Here is a 16899-nt window from a genome sequence, read left to right on the forward strand (position 1 = left end):
GGTGAGCATTTCAGAGGCTGATTGAAAAGCTGAGAATTGTTCCAGATTTACATCTCCCATCTCCGTTTCCCCCAAAGTAAGGGGGGTTGTAATTTCAGACCCATGGTTAATGAGTTACAAATATTTGGAGAGACAGATCAGTCACTGCTAATTGATTCTCTGGACCACTTGTTCCCAGTTTTGAAGGTAATGCCTGTATTAAAGATGAGGCATGAAACAGTCTCAGTTAATGATCTCTGTCAGACTATTAGATTGCACCACCCAGGAGACTGAGGAAGGAGCCATTGGAGAATGGGCAGGAAGAAAGTAAGGATATGGCATTAGTAAGCAGAGCTCCAGGAAAAACTTCTAGTTTCTTCTAATATTTTGCATGTAGCCTGGAACGTAAACAAGTGAGAAGTCATATTTAAAAGTCACTGGGCCAGGACAATTCCCATGACCAGAAAGTACTTTCTAAAGTGAAGAAGAAAAAAGCAAGTTTAAGATCATCGACAAAGATTTGTTGTATTATTTAAATAATTTGTTAGATCTTACCAAAAGAAAATATAAATGCTCAACTCCAAGGGATGGTCTTTGCCCTGCATGGTGAGAGGGCCATTCTGTGAGCACTTTATGTTGGACTACTTTTTATTGCGTTACAGCCTGAACTTTGCAGTCCTGCAAGTTCCTGGCTCATAGTCTCTTATGCTGCTCTCTGAATGATTGACCCAACGTTCAGAAAGGCAACAGGATTTGTGGGGTTTTGTCTTTTTTTTTTCTCCTTTAAATTTCATGATTCATATTCATAATCACAACCCCACAAATGTATCCATATTATAGGAGACATTTTACTATCTGTAGTTCCGCATTTAATGGCTGTGATCTACATTATGGTCATAATAAGTTGTGCTAAATAGAAAAGTAGACCCAGAATCCTCAGATTATTTGGTTGAAAATTACGTATATGTGCTTAACGTTTAAAGAAATTCTTTATTGTAAAAATAAATCTAGGCTAAAACCAGTAACATGGGAGAAACTTAACCCTTTTCACTGTACTCGGAGAAGTCGTTGATAACTGCTGTGGCTGTTTGACTCCCTTGTTTGAAATAAAAAATAAATTAAAGGAAAGAGGAAGGGAATGAAAGAGCATTTCCTTAGCAGGCAGTCACACGAGCTATTGTTTATGAGCTTCCCACCCCCATCTCTCTCACACAGACATACACACACACGCGCACACACACATGCGCACACACAAAAAGCCAGTTTTGTGTAGTTCTGAGCACACAGATGTTCCTCTTGGCATCCTTACAGTATGGATAGGTTTTTTTGCAGGCGCAGAATGTGAGGCTTCTTTGTTGGAGACAAAGTGTTGCCTGTGGTGGGAATTGCTGCAGTGATGGGAAAGTATCGTAATGTATTGTTGGATTACTGTGTTTTGGGTTTTTTTTTCCTTCTTCTTCAATAGAGACAGTACATTAAAGTAGCTTTGTGGGCAGTGAATTGTTTGAGCCAAGCCTGGCTAATAACACACTCTCCTTGGCAAGCAGTCCTGCAAGGTATGGTTGGCATGGTTTGTACGGTCACGGGGTTTGTCCCAAGCATGTGCAGCAGTTCTGCTGCATTGAGTAGTAGTTTTAATAACCTTATTTAATGATTTAACGGAAGTGGCCTGGCTACGAAGGTAGAGCTTTCAGCTCTTATTTTTTAATTGTATGAAGATCTGACACTATACATGCCTTCTTTTAAATCATTTTTAGGACATCTGTTCTGGGTTTCTGTGTAATAGTTCTAAGTAAAAAACTCAAAATTAGAAACTAATAGCCCTAAGTATATGTCTAAGCTTTCATACAGAAAAGGAAAAAAGCCCTTTCCAATTAGTTCTTGCATTACAACCTCTCATATCAGAGAACACTGTGTTTCTTTGGAAGCAGTTGATGACATTGCCAGCCTAAAGCACTGAATCCATATTTTCTGTTGTTGGTGATATTGAGCAAGAAAAACATRGACCTGTCAGCTGGGGTCTTGATTAAGTTCCTTTTGTCCATACCACTTTATTTTTTATCTCCATATGCACAGATTTTGTCCTGACTTTAACTGTTTTGGTTGGCAGCTTTATACCCTCAGAATAAATATGTTTTGAGTTGGAAGGTCTGTTCATGCAGATCCAGTTGAAAGATTACACAACTTAAGATGGATAAAATGAGGCATGGCTCATTTTCAAAATGGCTCAGAAAAGAAGGTTTTTAAATTAAAGTTTCCTGGAAGAAGCTGGTTTTAGGGAGAGTTTGGAGGTAAGACTATGGAGGACAAAAGGTTACTTGAGTGTGTATGATAACAATTCTTCAATTATGTTGTTTCTCAATTTGTTCTTCTAATGATGGAAGCTCTGTTTCTTCCTCTTTACCCAGATCTTTTTTTATCACTGGTTTCCTTACTATGGAGAAAGATGAAATGATTTAATATTCTGTGGAGCTTTCATCTTTCCACATTTATGCAAAAAGAACCACAGCCTCATTCATTACTTGTTTTCTCACTTRATGTTTTGTATTACATTTAATGATAACTTATCAGTGCTTCTCTATCGACCAGTAAGCAACAAAAGATGAGTAAGTGGTTATAAAAAATGCATTATCCAAACAACTAGATCGGGAAGGTGGTGGTTCTTATAAAGTGTCATGGCAATTACTGCTAATTCATTTCCAGGTGTTCTTCATATACTGCACCCAGTTCTGCTGTTAGGAATACACCAACTTTTAACTGTTCTTATACAACCTTTTTCAGCCCTGAGGCCTGTTTCTTGTTTCTCTCTCCCTTTTCAGTGAGTTGCTTTGATTATACTTACTCTAATCTTTTCCCACTTCTTTCAGTCCCCTTTTCTGTTTAGCCCCCTGTTTTTAAAATATGAACATGGTCTTCTTTCTGCTGTTATAGAAGTCAGTGTCCCTTGAACAGAATTCCCTTTTGCAATCCTTCCTATACTTCTGCTCCCTTTTGGTTCGATAATCCAAGACATGTTCTGCTGCTGTATCCAATGACACAGTTTCTTTTCTAGCTTCCTCTTTAAGTCCGTCCTTGTCTAGTTCCAACTTGCAACTTCAGATTTGCCTTCATACCTCTTTTGAGATATCCAGCTGCTCATTCCTTCTTTATTGCCTCCAAAACTAAATTTTCTGCTGTTCCTTCTAAGTTCCTCTTGACAGGTACACTCAGTGACGGATTCTGTATTTCTGTAACCTCAAGCATTATAGCATTAGAATAATTTTCGTCATTTCTCATATCTTTTTCTTAATTGTGCCTTGTTTCCTGCTATTTGTATGCCTTTTCTCCTTTTAGTATTTCCAAAAGTTGCCCTTAGCAGTCTCTGCTCACTCCTGACATCACTGTGTGCAACAGGTCGGTGCCTTGCTGGGTGAGCTATCTCACTGCTAGCGCCTTATCTAGAGCCACAGTGTTCTTCATAGATGTTCTTTATGCATTTTCCTGTTCTATTTCATGAAACACTTTTTTTTTTAATCTAAAACATATCTTTCCCAGAACTGTTTGTCTCCAGTTAAGGCCTCTAATGTTAGTTTTAGAAGAAAGTGAAAACAGCCTTGTGGATAGTTTTGTCCCATGCTTCGCACTCTTTCTTGCCAGTTCTTGAAAATACAAGTGACAGTGTCAAACAATTTGTATTTTTAAAGTTCCCTGTAAGAATTTTATGTTCTCTCTGAACAGGCTTTTATTAATCAGGAAAGCCATTTGAATGAGTAATAATATAAGTGTTAGCTAGCTTACAAAGAAATGCTCTTGACGAAATATGAAAATGTCCCCTTTACAGGGGCACCATGACCTCTTTTTCATCAGAAAGTCTGTTCTGTACTAATCTGTATTGTGCATTCAAAATATAAGGAGCTAAGATTGCTCCTAGGACGTTCAGATTAAAGGCACACTAACAAGTAATTGAAACTAAAAAAAGTGTAACTTGACATACCTTAAAATGTTGGGTAATATTCTCTGTTTTCTAAATACAGGTATTTATTTGAGATTTGCACGCTCAATGATGCTTCAATATGGTCTTTGTGCACTTAAAGTAGTAAAGTTAATAATCTATTGTTATGGTAATGCTTTTTTTTGTGTAAGATCCTGTTTTAACTGCTTTTAACTTTGTCAGTCTTTAGCCATCATATTGATACTATCAGATATTCTAAGCTAAAATCTTTGATTTCTTCTTCTCTGAGCCTCATGCTGTTGTCTGAGCAATCTGCATATGTTGCATCTTATAGAACAACTGTGTATTGTCTAAATGCAACTCAGCTTGTGCCACAGGTGAACAGAAAAGTGACTGAGCAAGCCAGAGGGCAGATGTTATGGATAGGGCTATGTAAATACCAATACCCATAAAGGAGAACTGGGGGAAAACGTGCGACTAGGGAGGTTCTGTTGGACAGGTGAAGAGACTGGTGGTTTTCAGCAGTCCCTTGGGAGGAGCGGTCCTCAGTGTGTGGCCTTAGTTATTTGATAAAGGGGAATTGTACGGTAACTCCAGCTCCTCTTACCTTAGAGCTTCCTTCTCCCTCAAGCACACCAACTTTTACCAACCCCCTGTTCTCCAAAGGCTTCACCCATCTTCCCCAAAGTTGTTTTTCTCAATCTGCTTCTCCTCCAGAGCTACCTCACCCCTCCTAGTCTTTCTCTGATTATTCTCCCTTGTTAGAGACCCTTCAACTATTAGTGCCCCAACCTCCCTTTAGACGCCTTCCCAGCTCTCCTACTGGATTCACATGCAACTGAGAATTTGAGTATCTGCTTCAGATGTTCAGCAACTCCCTTTTCAGTCTGGTTGGATATGCCAGTCCTTACTTTCGTATGGTTTGCAGCACTCATTGCCACAAGATGAGCCATTCTAGTCATCATCACCACCCCAGTCTTCTGCAGTCCAGCTCTCCCAAGAGAAGAATAATTCCAACTGTGTATCTATGTTGGGGTTTAAAGACAAAGAAAGGATATGGAAAGTATTTACCATCAATTCAGATGGGAGCACTGGAGCAGGAATAGAAGACACATGTGCAAAACCCTGCAGACAGTGCATGAATAATCCTGGCGTACTGAAGTTTTTCCTCTGTAACAGCTTCTCCAAGCTTGAGGGTTGAGCACGTAGGCTGAGCAGGTTTTTTCATGCATTGTCATTGCTCCCTTATCTAGTATAATTACATGGACAGTAAAGGGGAGAGACAGGCTGATTTGAATTTTGATACCATGTCCGAATTATCAAAACTCACTACTTTTGCCGCCTTATGAGAGACCTGCCAAGATTGCTGGTGCAAAGGGAATGGAATTGGCTGAGTGAGAGAGTTGAGAAGCATTGAAAGGAAAAGAAGAGGACTGAATTTAACTGGTACTGGTGAAGGAGTATACTGCGATGGGGTAAGAAACTGAAGGGAGAATGAGATAAGTATGTCTGGATGAATAGGTTGGGACCAGGAACAAAGGAGGAGGCAGTAGGTAAGGGGAGGGAGACAAAAAAAATTATGTAACAGTTTTTTCTGGGTTAGAAAAAGAGAACTGGAAATGCCTGATCAGATCCCAGGGAGGATGGTGAGAGATCAGATGAGGAGATGGATTTAGGGAAACAGGGAGAAATGTAGAAAAAGAAAGAAACTGAGAGCTTGTGTGTCAAGAAAAACACTAGAACCAATATTGTAGAGACTGTATTTGAAATTTGGAGCAGTGAAGATTTAGGACTATATACTTGAAGAGTATCTGACTTGAGACAAGCTCCCAGAGTGGGTAAGAGAAAGAACAGGACCTGTGATGGGAGTCAGCTGCAGAAAGATGACTATCTGCTAGAGCATGCTTCTGTTCAGAGTTTTGATTGGAATTAATCCAGAACACTGGGATCTTTTGCTTGATTTTTTTTTTTCACTTGAGTACCTTTCTCTTTTGTGTCTTGAGCAGTTTGCCTGGCTTCTGGTGCCCATAATGCATGAAGGGCGTTTTTTTTTTTAATCTTTTGTAGTATAACTGGGGATCTTGTTTTCTATTTAAAGACATCATAATATTTATTTTTTAAACATTTTGTAAGTTTTGAAACAATGTTTTCATCAAAATAATTTCTTACATAACTTAGCAGAAAAAATATAAGACAATCTGAGCTAAAGACACAGCTTCCTTTATTCAGTTTCTTTGGAGTGATGTTTCCTCAAGTTAAAGGATATGTTTTATCTTATAGACCAAGAAAGGAACAGGCATAGATTGTTGTATGATGGCATAACTGTATCTGATACAAGTCTTAGATGACAGGAGCCACCTTTTGCAGGTTTCATTTGTCAAAGCTTACCTCACCGTGCCGTAGAGAAAAGGTTATAGCATTCATCTTTGTGATGTGAAGTGCATTTTAAAATATAGATTATCCTTTCTCTTAAAAAGAAAGATGCTTTCCCAAAAGTTTTAGGAAGAGCTTTCTATGAAGCAAACTGATTCTTGCAGAGGCTGTAGCAAAAATTACTTTTTGTCTGTTCTTGTGAGTATCAGGTACTTTGATTTTGTCTGAATTGAAAGCAAGCATGTTACACTTTGGAAGTTCTTCATGAACAGAAACGTCTGCTTAGAGTCATAATGTCCACATTAAGTGCAGTAGAATTTGGGTTTAAATATTTGTCACCTTTGACTGTGGTTTTTTTCTGTCTTAGAAACAAATGCCATTGATTGATACCGTTATAATAGCAGAGAATGACAGTGATTTCACCATGGTTTGCACAGGTATTTTGCATGGCAACAATGAAAATTGTTGTAAGGCTTTGTATTTACCTTGTTTTAGCTACCGACACTTGAAAATTTCCATGTTTCAACTATACTGGTGTCTGTTGAATTATAAATTAGCTGCCAGTCATCTTAATAGCCAGCAACGGAAGCACAGATAAAGAGGCCAAGTCTCCTGAACTTTGAGTCTCACCGAATGACGATGTCAGGGCTTGACCAGTACATTTAAGTTTTGGTCAGCTCTGTAAATATAAATGGAGATAGCACTATAGCCTCTAAACATGGGGTGACCCCCAAATTCTGCTACTCTTATCAGTCTGTTTGGTAGTATTATTGAAAGTCGTTGGGAAGATTTTAAGAACATGCAGTGACATTTGTGTGGGTGCATGTTTCTGTAAGCTCTGGCTGGCTGTGCATATTTTGAAGTGCTCCAGAATGTTTTTTGTGTGTCAGGATCTAGCTAATACCCCCAAACTTTTTCTGGGATTCATGTCAAATTTCTGCTTTAGCAGTGGTCAGAACGAAGCAGGGCTTATCTTGGACTTCCTCAGGTGCATAAAACACTGATTGGCTTTAATAGTGCTTGCCATAGGCTTTCCTCAGGTGCTCTTGTTAGAAAGCACTGTATGCTGATGAATGTTGTTTAAGCTGACGGTTTCATATGAGTTTTAAGCACTCTACTTAACACTTTTAAGAACCTGAGATGGATAAAGAGCTTTTATCTGGCAGAGTATATCCTTTTTGCATATAAAAGGATGGTTTTGACACATTTATCATGGCATATGGAGCAAAAATATTCTGAAAACTGGCTAAGCAAATGTCAGAAACAGTAAATGCTTAGAAGAAATCAGAAGAAGAAATTTGCTTGCTTAGTTCATGGAAAGATGAAAACAAACTAATTGARTGGGAAACAAATACAGCTGAAGTGGCAATGGGTTGATGAGTTATGAGAAAAAAGATTATATTTTCTGATGGAATGTCACCAGCAACCTTGGAGCATTTTTGTGAAGTATTTGATTGCAGAGAACAGGGATGCTTTGAAAATCCTATTTAGAGCATCCATCTTTCTTTTGAATGACTGGCTGCTGATAATAAATTACACAGAAACAGAATTTACGGCAGAAGGGACCTTCAGGTCATCTCTCTGAACTTCACTGGATCAGGAGACATGAAATTTCAGCAGGTAGCCTAGAAGCGAAGTAAAGCATTTGTTTTGACATCTCTTCACTTGAAGCCATCAATGGCTAAAGAGTTTCCTTTTGGTGATTTGTTCCAGTTGTTAATCAGTATAACTGATAAAAAGGTTATTCCAACTTGCATTTGTCTGACCTCAGTTTCCTGCCATTATATGCTTTTACCAGATAGATTTAAGAGTCTTTTATATCAGTATTTTCTTGCTGTGAAGGTATAGATAACTCAGTCTTTTTTTTTTTTAATAGCTTAACAGATTGGGATCTTTAAGTGATTATTCAGTTTTCTGCTTGTTTTCAGTCCTCTCTTTAACTGCCTTTAAAAAAAGGTAGGCAGCAGCACACAGCACGCTGTTCTAGTATCTCTCTTGTCCAGGTTTCCATTCTTTGCAGAGTTCACACTACCTTGCTGCTGCCACTTTCCACTGTCTTGTTTATATGTACAAAGCTACTGTTGGGTCTTTTTGCCCCTGTGTTGCACAGGAGCTCATGTTGAGTGTGTGTCTATTAAGACTCCTGTATTCAGAGTTGCTGTAAGCAGGATTGCTGTTCCACCCTTGCTAGATGGAGAATGTGTGTTTTGCCTGAGTAAGTCCACTTTACCAGGTTGTAGATTGCTGTGTCTGCCTATCCTGCCTTCAACTTGATTAAGCAATCTGCTAATCTGTGTCTTATCCATATTTTTTATGGAAAACAAGAATTTTTATGGAAAACAAGAGATGTTTGTACACTGGCAGTGAATGAGGGATTGCTGGAGACTGGTGCAGTCTTACTGTATTCCCTTCCTTTAAGCCAGCAGTGAGTGTTCTGTACAAGAGAAGTACGGATCTGGTCAGCTGGGACCTATATCTAGATAGCTGCTTGAGCCAGCCATGTGGCCTCCCTTTGCTGCTAAAGTTGAGACCGCTGTAGGCTCAGGATGCATCTGTGAACACTTCAAAACATTTTGAGAAACAAAATGAGTTGTTTCACACRCAAGTCCGTCTCACCACAGCTGCTTTACACTGCTTTATTACTGGGTAGGTTCATTTAGAGGTAGGCTTGCTCTCTAGTATTGCATCAGAGTTTCTATATTACTAGTGAGGAGCTACAGATGTGTATATTTAGTGAGTGTGAGCAGTGGTGAAAATGGTGAATGAAAAATCTGGAAAAAATGGAGAAAAAATGATTGTCAAATTTAATTAATGACCATCTTTGTTGTTGTATTTTTTTATGAGATTGATAATGTAATGTCTTCCACTTAAAAATAGGAATGATAAGAAACAATTAAGAATCTTAAACTGTTCTGTACTGTACTATGTTAACATACTGAAATAAAAACTCTTGACTAATAGATGTGAAAAACATATTTTGAAATTCTCACATTACAAAAATGAGAGAAATCAAGGCTTCTAATGGCATTCTCTGTAGATTCTCTCTAACCCTATCTTTGGATTGCTTTATGTCAATATATATTATATGGATGATACATCCAGAGATTCCTTTTATTTCTGTTGTTGAAAGTCATCACTAAAATGGGTTAGGAGATGTAAAAAATACTAATGAAAAAAATGTAAAAAAAATCCAAATTAAATTCTCTAAATCATGGCCTCGGTATAGGAATAAAAAAACAGGTTTGATTGCTGTCTTCCTATTCCATACAGACAGGCAGGTTTATTAGGTGTGGAACAGATGGTATGGAGGAATGAAGGGTGGGTGAGAGTGGTCAGAGCAAGCCCTAGGAGTTAGCTCATTTAGCTTTAAATTTCACAGCTGATCATTCCAAAGAAAGCAATGGAAATTGAAAAGCAGTAACAAAAGAGAATGCATGTAAGCTAAGATAGTCTGTTGGTCTTTCAAAACAGTGGTCTTATATTTTTGTCGTATGGAATAGAAAGATATCTCTGAATGCACTTTTAAAATGAGGGGGAAATATTTAACAACACCTGGTGAGACTCGACCATTCCTATAATTGTGTTGTTATTTTTGTAGCTCTATTTCCAAGAATAAAAGGTTTATTAACTTTAAAATAATAATTTGAGTATTATTAATAGAAAAAGGACTGCTTGCTAATTTTGCATGCAGTTTTAAATATTGGATAGTTTGACAAAATGCCTGTAATTTAGAGTCTGAATAAAACTCCTGATGCCATTTAGTAATAAGAGTGCTTCCCCTACATGTGAAATTGCACACCTGCAAAACTACTCTCCTGTTTTCTTTGTAGCAAACAGTATAATTATAATCAAAAAAAATTTTTTACTTACAGCCTCCTAGTTTGTACATGCTCACTGCTTTCCAAGTTTACTCGCTTTGTAAACCTTTTGCTGTAGACTGAAATGACTTTAAAAAAAAAAAAAAAAAAAGATTGATCCCCCCTAGCTGTCTGGAAAGTTAGCAAGAGCTGAAATATAGCATTCCATGTAATCCCCCTCCATTTTTTTTTTAATTTTGTAAAAATACTACATTTTTTTGTTTATATGTATGTTTTAAGGGGGCATTAAAATGTAATGTCTATTAATATTTAAAGCTTATTAAAAATTAAAGGTTGAGAACTTGACTGAAAAGTTATTTTTGTTGTTGTTTCCTTTAAAGTTTTAAGAGACTTACAGCTTCAGTGCAGAAGTGAAAGGGTAGGTTAAGAACCAGGTTTCAGTGAAAGGGAGATAGTTAGAAAGAAAATTCTGAGCTGCTTAAGTTTAGACGGGAACATTATAAGCTATTTATGTGTGTTCCGCAAAGCAAGGACCTACTTTCTGTGTAAATTAAGACACAGTAGTTTGATATTTACACACAAAGAAAAAAAGCTCTGCTTTTAATGTAAGGACAGCACATCGACTTTAATTTTTTGATTTGCTTTTAAAGTTTCTTTAAGCAGCATTAACAAAGATATACGGCATGCTTTTTGATACATTTTAACTAAATCAATATGGTTGTACAGACTTAAGGTTCAAGTATGAGAAAGGCTTTATTTTGGCTTCTTCTCAAATTCTTTACGGTGGTAGTCCAAGACATGCAAAGAGCACGGCCGGCAGGGGACGAGGGAGCCGGGTGGCTGCAGCCGGGTGCCTGCCGAGGCAACCTCACCTGCCTTCATCGCCTTCGACCCCCGCCTCCGAAGCGGGACGTCAGCCTGTGTCCATCCACCCAAAACTGGCATGCCCGAAGGATTAAAACGGATAGCTCTCGTGGGGAAATGATTGTTAGCAAAAAGAGTGAGTGGGCTTTAAGCCCCAGCTCTCTGTTTACGTTTTCAAGGCTCTGGGCAAGAAAATAGAGCTCCTGTTTTTTTTTCAAAGAACCTGCTCTGAGGTTGTTAGGATGTTGATAAAGTATAACTGAATAGCAAGGGGGCTCGAGAGGCCAGCTCTGCTCTGGGGTAGTGCCATTCAGGAGGAAGGAGACAAGAGGAAAGCTTTCACAGTAGGATTTGGGTTATGTGTAGAAATACTGTGGGATACAAGGGCCTGAATGAATTATGTATTCCATATGTGTTACCTCCATAAATTCATTTCTATCTTTCCATTACTGCCTCTCCGATAACCGTTTTATAAATAAAGAAGTGGAGAAAGCTTTGAGTCTACTTGCAAAATACATTCTTTAAAGTTTTGTAGCAGATTCCTGTACCTTAATTTATATTTGCAACCAAACTATCTTTGTTTACTTCCAAGTGAATTTAATACTGTCACCTGTCGATAGGAGAAGTGGCAGGAGAAAAGCATGTGTGTCCTTGACAAATGAAGTGCTTGGGGGCTGCGGGGAGGTTAAGGGTTCCTGCCTTCCCTCCTGACACAGGGTGAGCTTGAATGCTGGCATTGTCACGTAAAAATAAAGCAAGTGCTTTTGCAAAATGAGGACGACAGTCTCTTTCCTTTTACGCGGGTGTTGTGCATCTCCTAGAGCGCCGTTTCTGGAACTCACAAAATGCCTGCTTTGTCTCTGGGCCCTGCTTAAAGCTTCTGCTTTAAACATAGGATAGTTTCATCTGTTTAAGGATGAATTGCTTTGTGCCATGGGTAGAATACGATTACCATGCCTGGAGCAACCTACTATTTCCTTTGGCTTCAAAATGTGTTGGACAGACCGCCACTGCGAGTTGTATTTAGGATTCTACTTTTTATACCTCTTCCTCTGATCATTTATCCTAAAATTTTTTAGCTGTAAGGAATTTCTGTCACAACAACAAATGTTTATATCCACACAAACAGACAGTTGTGTCAGCTCCTGAAAGTGATGTTCTTCAGGATCCATTTGTAAGCAGGTGTGCAGTGACTGAAAAATTTTCTTTAATAATTGGATTAAGTATGATTAAAGTATCTGGAATCTGTGTCTGAGTTACTGCAGCAACATTTTAAGACTGTGGGGCTTTTATGAAAATACAATTGCTTGGCTTTTGCATTACAAATATATGCTAAAGTCATGTCTGGAAACTTGAGCAAAGTTCTCACAAACTTCACAACGAACAAAAAGTCTTTCTAATGCTATGAAATACGGGGACTTGTGCTTAAGATTTATGCATTAAATTTGCTTATTAATCATAAGAAGTACAGTTCCTTCACAGATTTTCCTCAGAGGCTTTCCTGGTGCTGTATAACACTTTCTGATTAGAAAAAAACTAATTTCCTCTATTCAGTTGCAAAACACTTACACTATTGTCTAGCAACAAGACCAAAAGGAACTGTTGCATGATGAAAGTAATATTTTGTATTTTGGTTACAAATATGTAGCTCTTAATATCTTTCCTACTCCGCACAAGTAGTTGTTATCATATCTAGAGGGGACTTCTAATTCAGTGTAAACCTCATTCATATTAATATTTTGTAGACGTGTTGGATTATGAAGAGTTTTCACAATAGCATTCTAGTTTATAGTACCGGTGAGCTTTTTTTTCTGTAGGAGAAAGGAGAGGAGAAGAAAAAGGCAGAGAGATTATTGGGATTTAAAATTTATCACAAACCCAGTAATTCTAGTATTAAGTTTTATTAAGTTAAAAACATGTCCTTCCCCTTTTTTTTTAAATAGAGCAATGCTGTGCTTTACAGATTTGAATTTAATGTCACTCAAGCATTAATAGTTTTATGTAGTATATCTTGACTTTTCAGTGACTTTCTCTTCTGTGGCTCTACTTGGAAGTTTCTTTCTTTTCTAGACAATATGCCAATACTGTTTTCCACGCTTACTTGTCACCTGCCTTATCACTTATCCCCCCCTTCATATCTTCTGTAGTCTCTTTTTTTTTCTTTTTATAAGGTGTCTGCTCCTGCTCCTTTTTTGTTTCCATAGCCCATTTCTCCCTCTGAGTTCCTTCTCTGCCTCTTCTTTTGCCGTCTCCCCAAAACTATTTTCTAACTTTTATTTTTTAAATTTGGCTTCGCTCACTCTCCATCCACTCCTTGCACTCAGAGATAGAGGCTGAAAAGTCTGTTAATTTATGCCAAAGGGAGGATTAGGGATCAGGATAATTTATGATTGGATGCTAAGGCAATTTTTCTTGCTGGTAGCTGTCAAAGGTACTGGCTAGATGTTTTGATTCATACTAGAGAATTTTCTGTAGGTTTGTCCCATACGCTCAAATGCCTAAAATCACTAGCCAGCAGCTGTATTTCATTTAAGGTTCTTCAGCTGTTGGCTGCTGGATGGAATGAAGAGCTTTGCTCTTTATTCCTCTTCTTATCTCAAAGCATCCTGTCTTCTTTAGGGAACTTTCTCTTTTAAGTAAGCCTAACAAATCCCAGAAGCTACCTTCCATTTTCAAGGTCTTTTGCATTGTCTTTTGATTTTGTTTTGCCCTTGTCTTAGTCCTCAGAAACGTTGCGTGTTACCTTTCATGAGTTGTTATCATCAGTCTTGAAACTGTCCCACTGGGAAATGCAAGTAGTTCACAAAGAAAGGGGCAAAACTCATCCTTTCCAGCTACACAAGTAATAACCTCGCACAAGCCGGTCTCTGTCTTTGTTAGCTGTGCCGTACTCTTCACTGCAGCAGTTGTTTACTCACTTTTGGGACAGATCAGTGTCTTTATGTTTTTAAGAAAGTGTGTGACATTTCCACTGTGTTGATTCATACAAACTGAGAAAGGGTTTATCAGGACAAACTTTTGCAGAAACCCTCGCCCCACAAATRCCCTCTGAAGCTGCTTGTTCAGTGTAGAGCTATAAAACAAGCTTCCTCTTCTGTTTGTAATATAACGACTATGTTGCACAGGATAACCAAGAACCATGGGAAGTTAATATAAAATAGAATTGCCAGAAAATAAAAATAAGCATGTGCAAATCCAGCAACTTTTCTTAAGATGTTAAGTTTTCCAACGGGATCTTGGCTGATGTGCCGAAGCAAGTTCAGACCCAGTTCGGTTTTGCTCCATGTCAGTAAACAGTTGCCAAATGACAAAGATTGTCTGCCTAAGTTGGAGATGAAAATGAACAAGGTGGAAGTGTCATGCAACAAACTTCTCTATTTTGTTTTCTCCAGTTTGTAACTGGAGGCTGGTTATTTTCAGTGGTTATTTTCTTGCTTTTGCTCAGGATGGTCAGGCTTGATACATTTCCAGCTCTTTCTTTAACAAGGAAAAATGTGTTTGGCTCAAACTTTAAAAATAAGAATAATCCTCAGTTTTAACGCTGCACTTTTTGATCAGTAGCTCTCCAAGTGCATTATAAAAGATGTTAGTATTTCAAAAATCTTCACTAATGTGGCATGGTGAGCTTGAAATACAGTCTAACTTTAAAACATTTTGAGCACTCACATCTCCTTCTGACTTAAAAGGAAAACAAAAGAAAGAAGAGTAAAACAATAAACCCCAACCCTGTAGGCGGAATGTTTCATTAGAATAGTTGTGGGGTTTCTTTTTAATTATATGTATTAAAAAAGTTGCAGACAATATGCACTTTTTGGGGAGAGAAAAAGACAAGAAAAGTTCCTTGCCTGAGGCCCAGAGCTGGGAATACAAGCCACAGTTAGCTGGCATTATGGTTTTTTTTGATAATAGCAATGTCACCAGTGATCTAATGATGACTTGTCCTCCCCTTTAATGATACATTGTCTTGCAGATAATTGTGTGCAGGATACCAGATTATACAATAACATATTTTGATAGAAGACAAAAAAAGTTTCCTATGTAATAGCTGCTTTTCTGTAGAGCCTCCATTCTGTTAGTGGGATCTGTTGTTGCCTGCTGTTCCATGGACAGGATTTTATCAACAAAGATTGGCTCTGCTGTGTTGTAGAGTATGTCCTTGGATCTCTGTGTAGGGTTATTGGTCCATTAAAAATATTTTCTCAATCACTAACCTGTAAAGCTTTCCTGTCTAGTATTTGTCTTTCCTTTTGGTGGAAGCTGTTGTCAATGACAAGTAAGGCTCACAGGATAATACTATATGCATGAAAGTGAATGATTTAAAAGAAAGAGAAGTCATAAAACCAAACACTGAAGTGTTTGGGAAACTCAGAATTTAATCTGCGTTTGTATCCGAAGTTCACTGTTTTAGTGCTGCTGCATTATGATTAAATTCCATTATAACACATTGTTTTCTATGGGGCTGCTACTGCAGTCTGCAGACAGGAGTGATGCCTCAGAAGATGCAAGACTGTTGCTTATCAAAGCTTATCTTGTTCTCCCTCTCCCTTTTTCTCCACAGAAAATATCAGAGAGGATCCCGAGTACGTCTGAGACTGCTGGATCTTGAACTCACATCTAGATTCTTGGGCGCAACAACTGATACAACTTTGCTGGAAGCTGATGCAGTGCTTTTAGGGCTTGTGGAAAGCAAGCAAACAAAGCAAAAGGAGTAAATTTCATGTAAATAAATCCACTCTATATGCTTCGAGCAAATTACACAAATGAAATGTTCCCTCGGGAAATGAATGAAAAGTTTCTTTCCTCTTGGTTATGTAAATAGTGAGATCAATAAAAGACAGTAAGTACATGGTACCTGGTTCTTACTYATTTTTTGTTCACTCACATATCTAGCCATATGCTTTTATATTTACATCTGAAGAAGCTTCTTTAGGTAACATGAGCTGAATGTTTGCATATTCTTGCTTAAAGAATTGCAAAGTTTGTCCTCCCATCCTGAAGAAATGTTGATCAAAATCGTTGTACTTCCATGGAGGAATTCCAGAGCTGGCTGTTGCATTGCTCCTTCAAGTAAGATGTTTCATACCAACAATGGTGAGGATTCCTGGTTTCAAAGTTACGGTGCAGAATTTGTATGGCAGATACTGCCCTTAATCTCTGTTATAATACCTCATGCTTTTATCTCCGTCATGGTGATACATTTAGAAATAGAGATTATTCTTTGCTTTAATTTGAGCTCTCATTTCCAATGCGTGTTAGTAAATTTTGTCTGGTCATGAATATAAATGAAAAGAAACCATTTGAATGTAGTAGGCTAAGTGTAGGTCCTTGGATTTCTGTAAGTAAAGTTAAGAAAGATAGAGATAATGGATATTTGAATTCACAATGAATCATGCTCTGGTGTTTCCACATCTTTTTGGAACATTTGCTATCAGAGAACTTTTCTTTTGATTTCTGGTATATCCAAGTCTTAATTCTGCATACTCATTTGTATAGCGCCTGTATAGTGCCTAGCAGATGTGGTGAGGGCAAGTGAAATTTGTCATTTATACTGCCAGATTACCAAAAAAAGCCTTTAAATCTTAAAATGTATTTTTTAAATGTTGGAATAAAATGAGAATTGTTAAGGTCATATGCTTTGCCAGCCTGCAGTGACAATCATTTCTAATTATTTGTAATAATCTAGCAAATTGTGCGTTGACTTAAGCATGTATTACTCAAATCCACATGGTCTTTCCATTGGAGCAGGCAACATGAGCAGTGATGGAGGCACTAAAGGATGGCATAGCTCTTTTTGTGTCTCATGACTAGGTATTTCTGTATTTCAGTCACATGAGGCRATATGGGATCCATAAAAAATAGGGTACCAGAGAGCCAGCCTTCAGCTGCCACAACTCACACACCACTTTCCTTGTCTATATTTATATCTATAGACCT

At 37.9% G+C, this 16899-nt stretch overlaps 1 protein-coding gene across 1 annotated transcript in view; it reads left to right on the plus strand.

The window, feature by feature from the left end:
* MRPS28 (mitochondrial ribosomal protein S28) overlaps positions 1-15816 on the plus strand; it is a 92410-nt gene extending 76594 nt beyond the window's left edge. The window contains exon 3 of the mRNA XM_026082528.1: positions 15524-15816. Coding sequence (XP_025938313.1) covers positions 15524-15677 — 154 coding nt within the window. The 3' untranslated portion in view covers positions 15678-15816. The remainder of the gene's footprint in view (positions 1-15523) is intronic.
* Positions 15817-16899: the final 1083 nt, after the last annotated feature.

Source organism: Apteryx rowi, unplaced genomic scaffold (assembly GCF_003343035.1).
Source record: "Apteryx rowi isolate R43461 unplaced genomic scaffold, aptRow1 scaffold_58, whole genome shotgun sequence".
In the NCBI taxonomy this organism is placed as follows: Eukaryota; Metazoa; Chordata; class Aves; order Apterygiformes; family Apterygidae; genus Apteryx; species Apteryx rowi.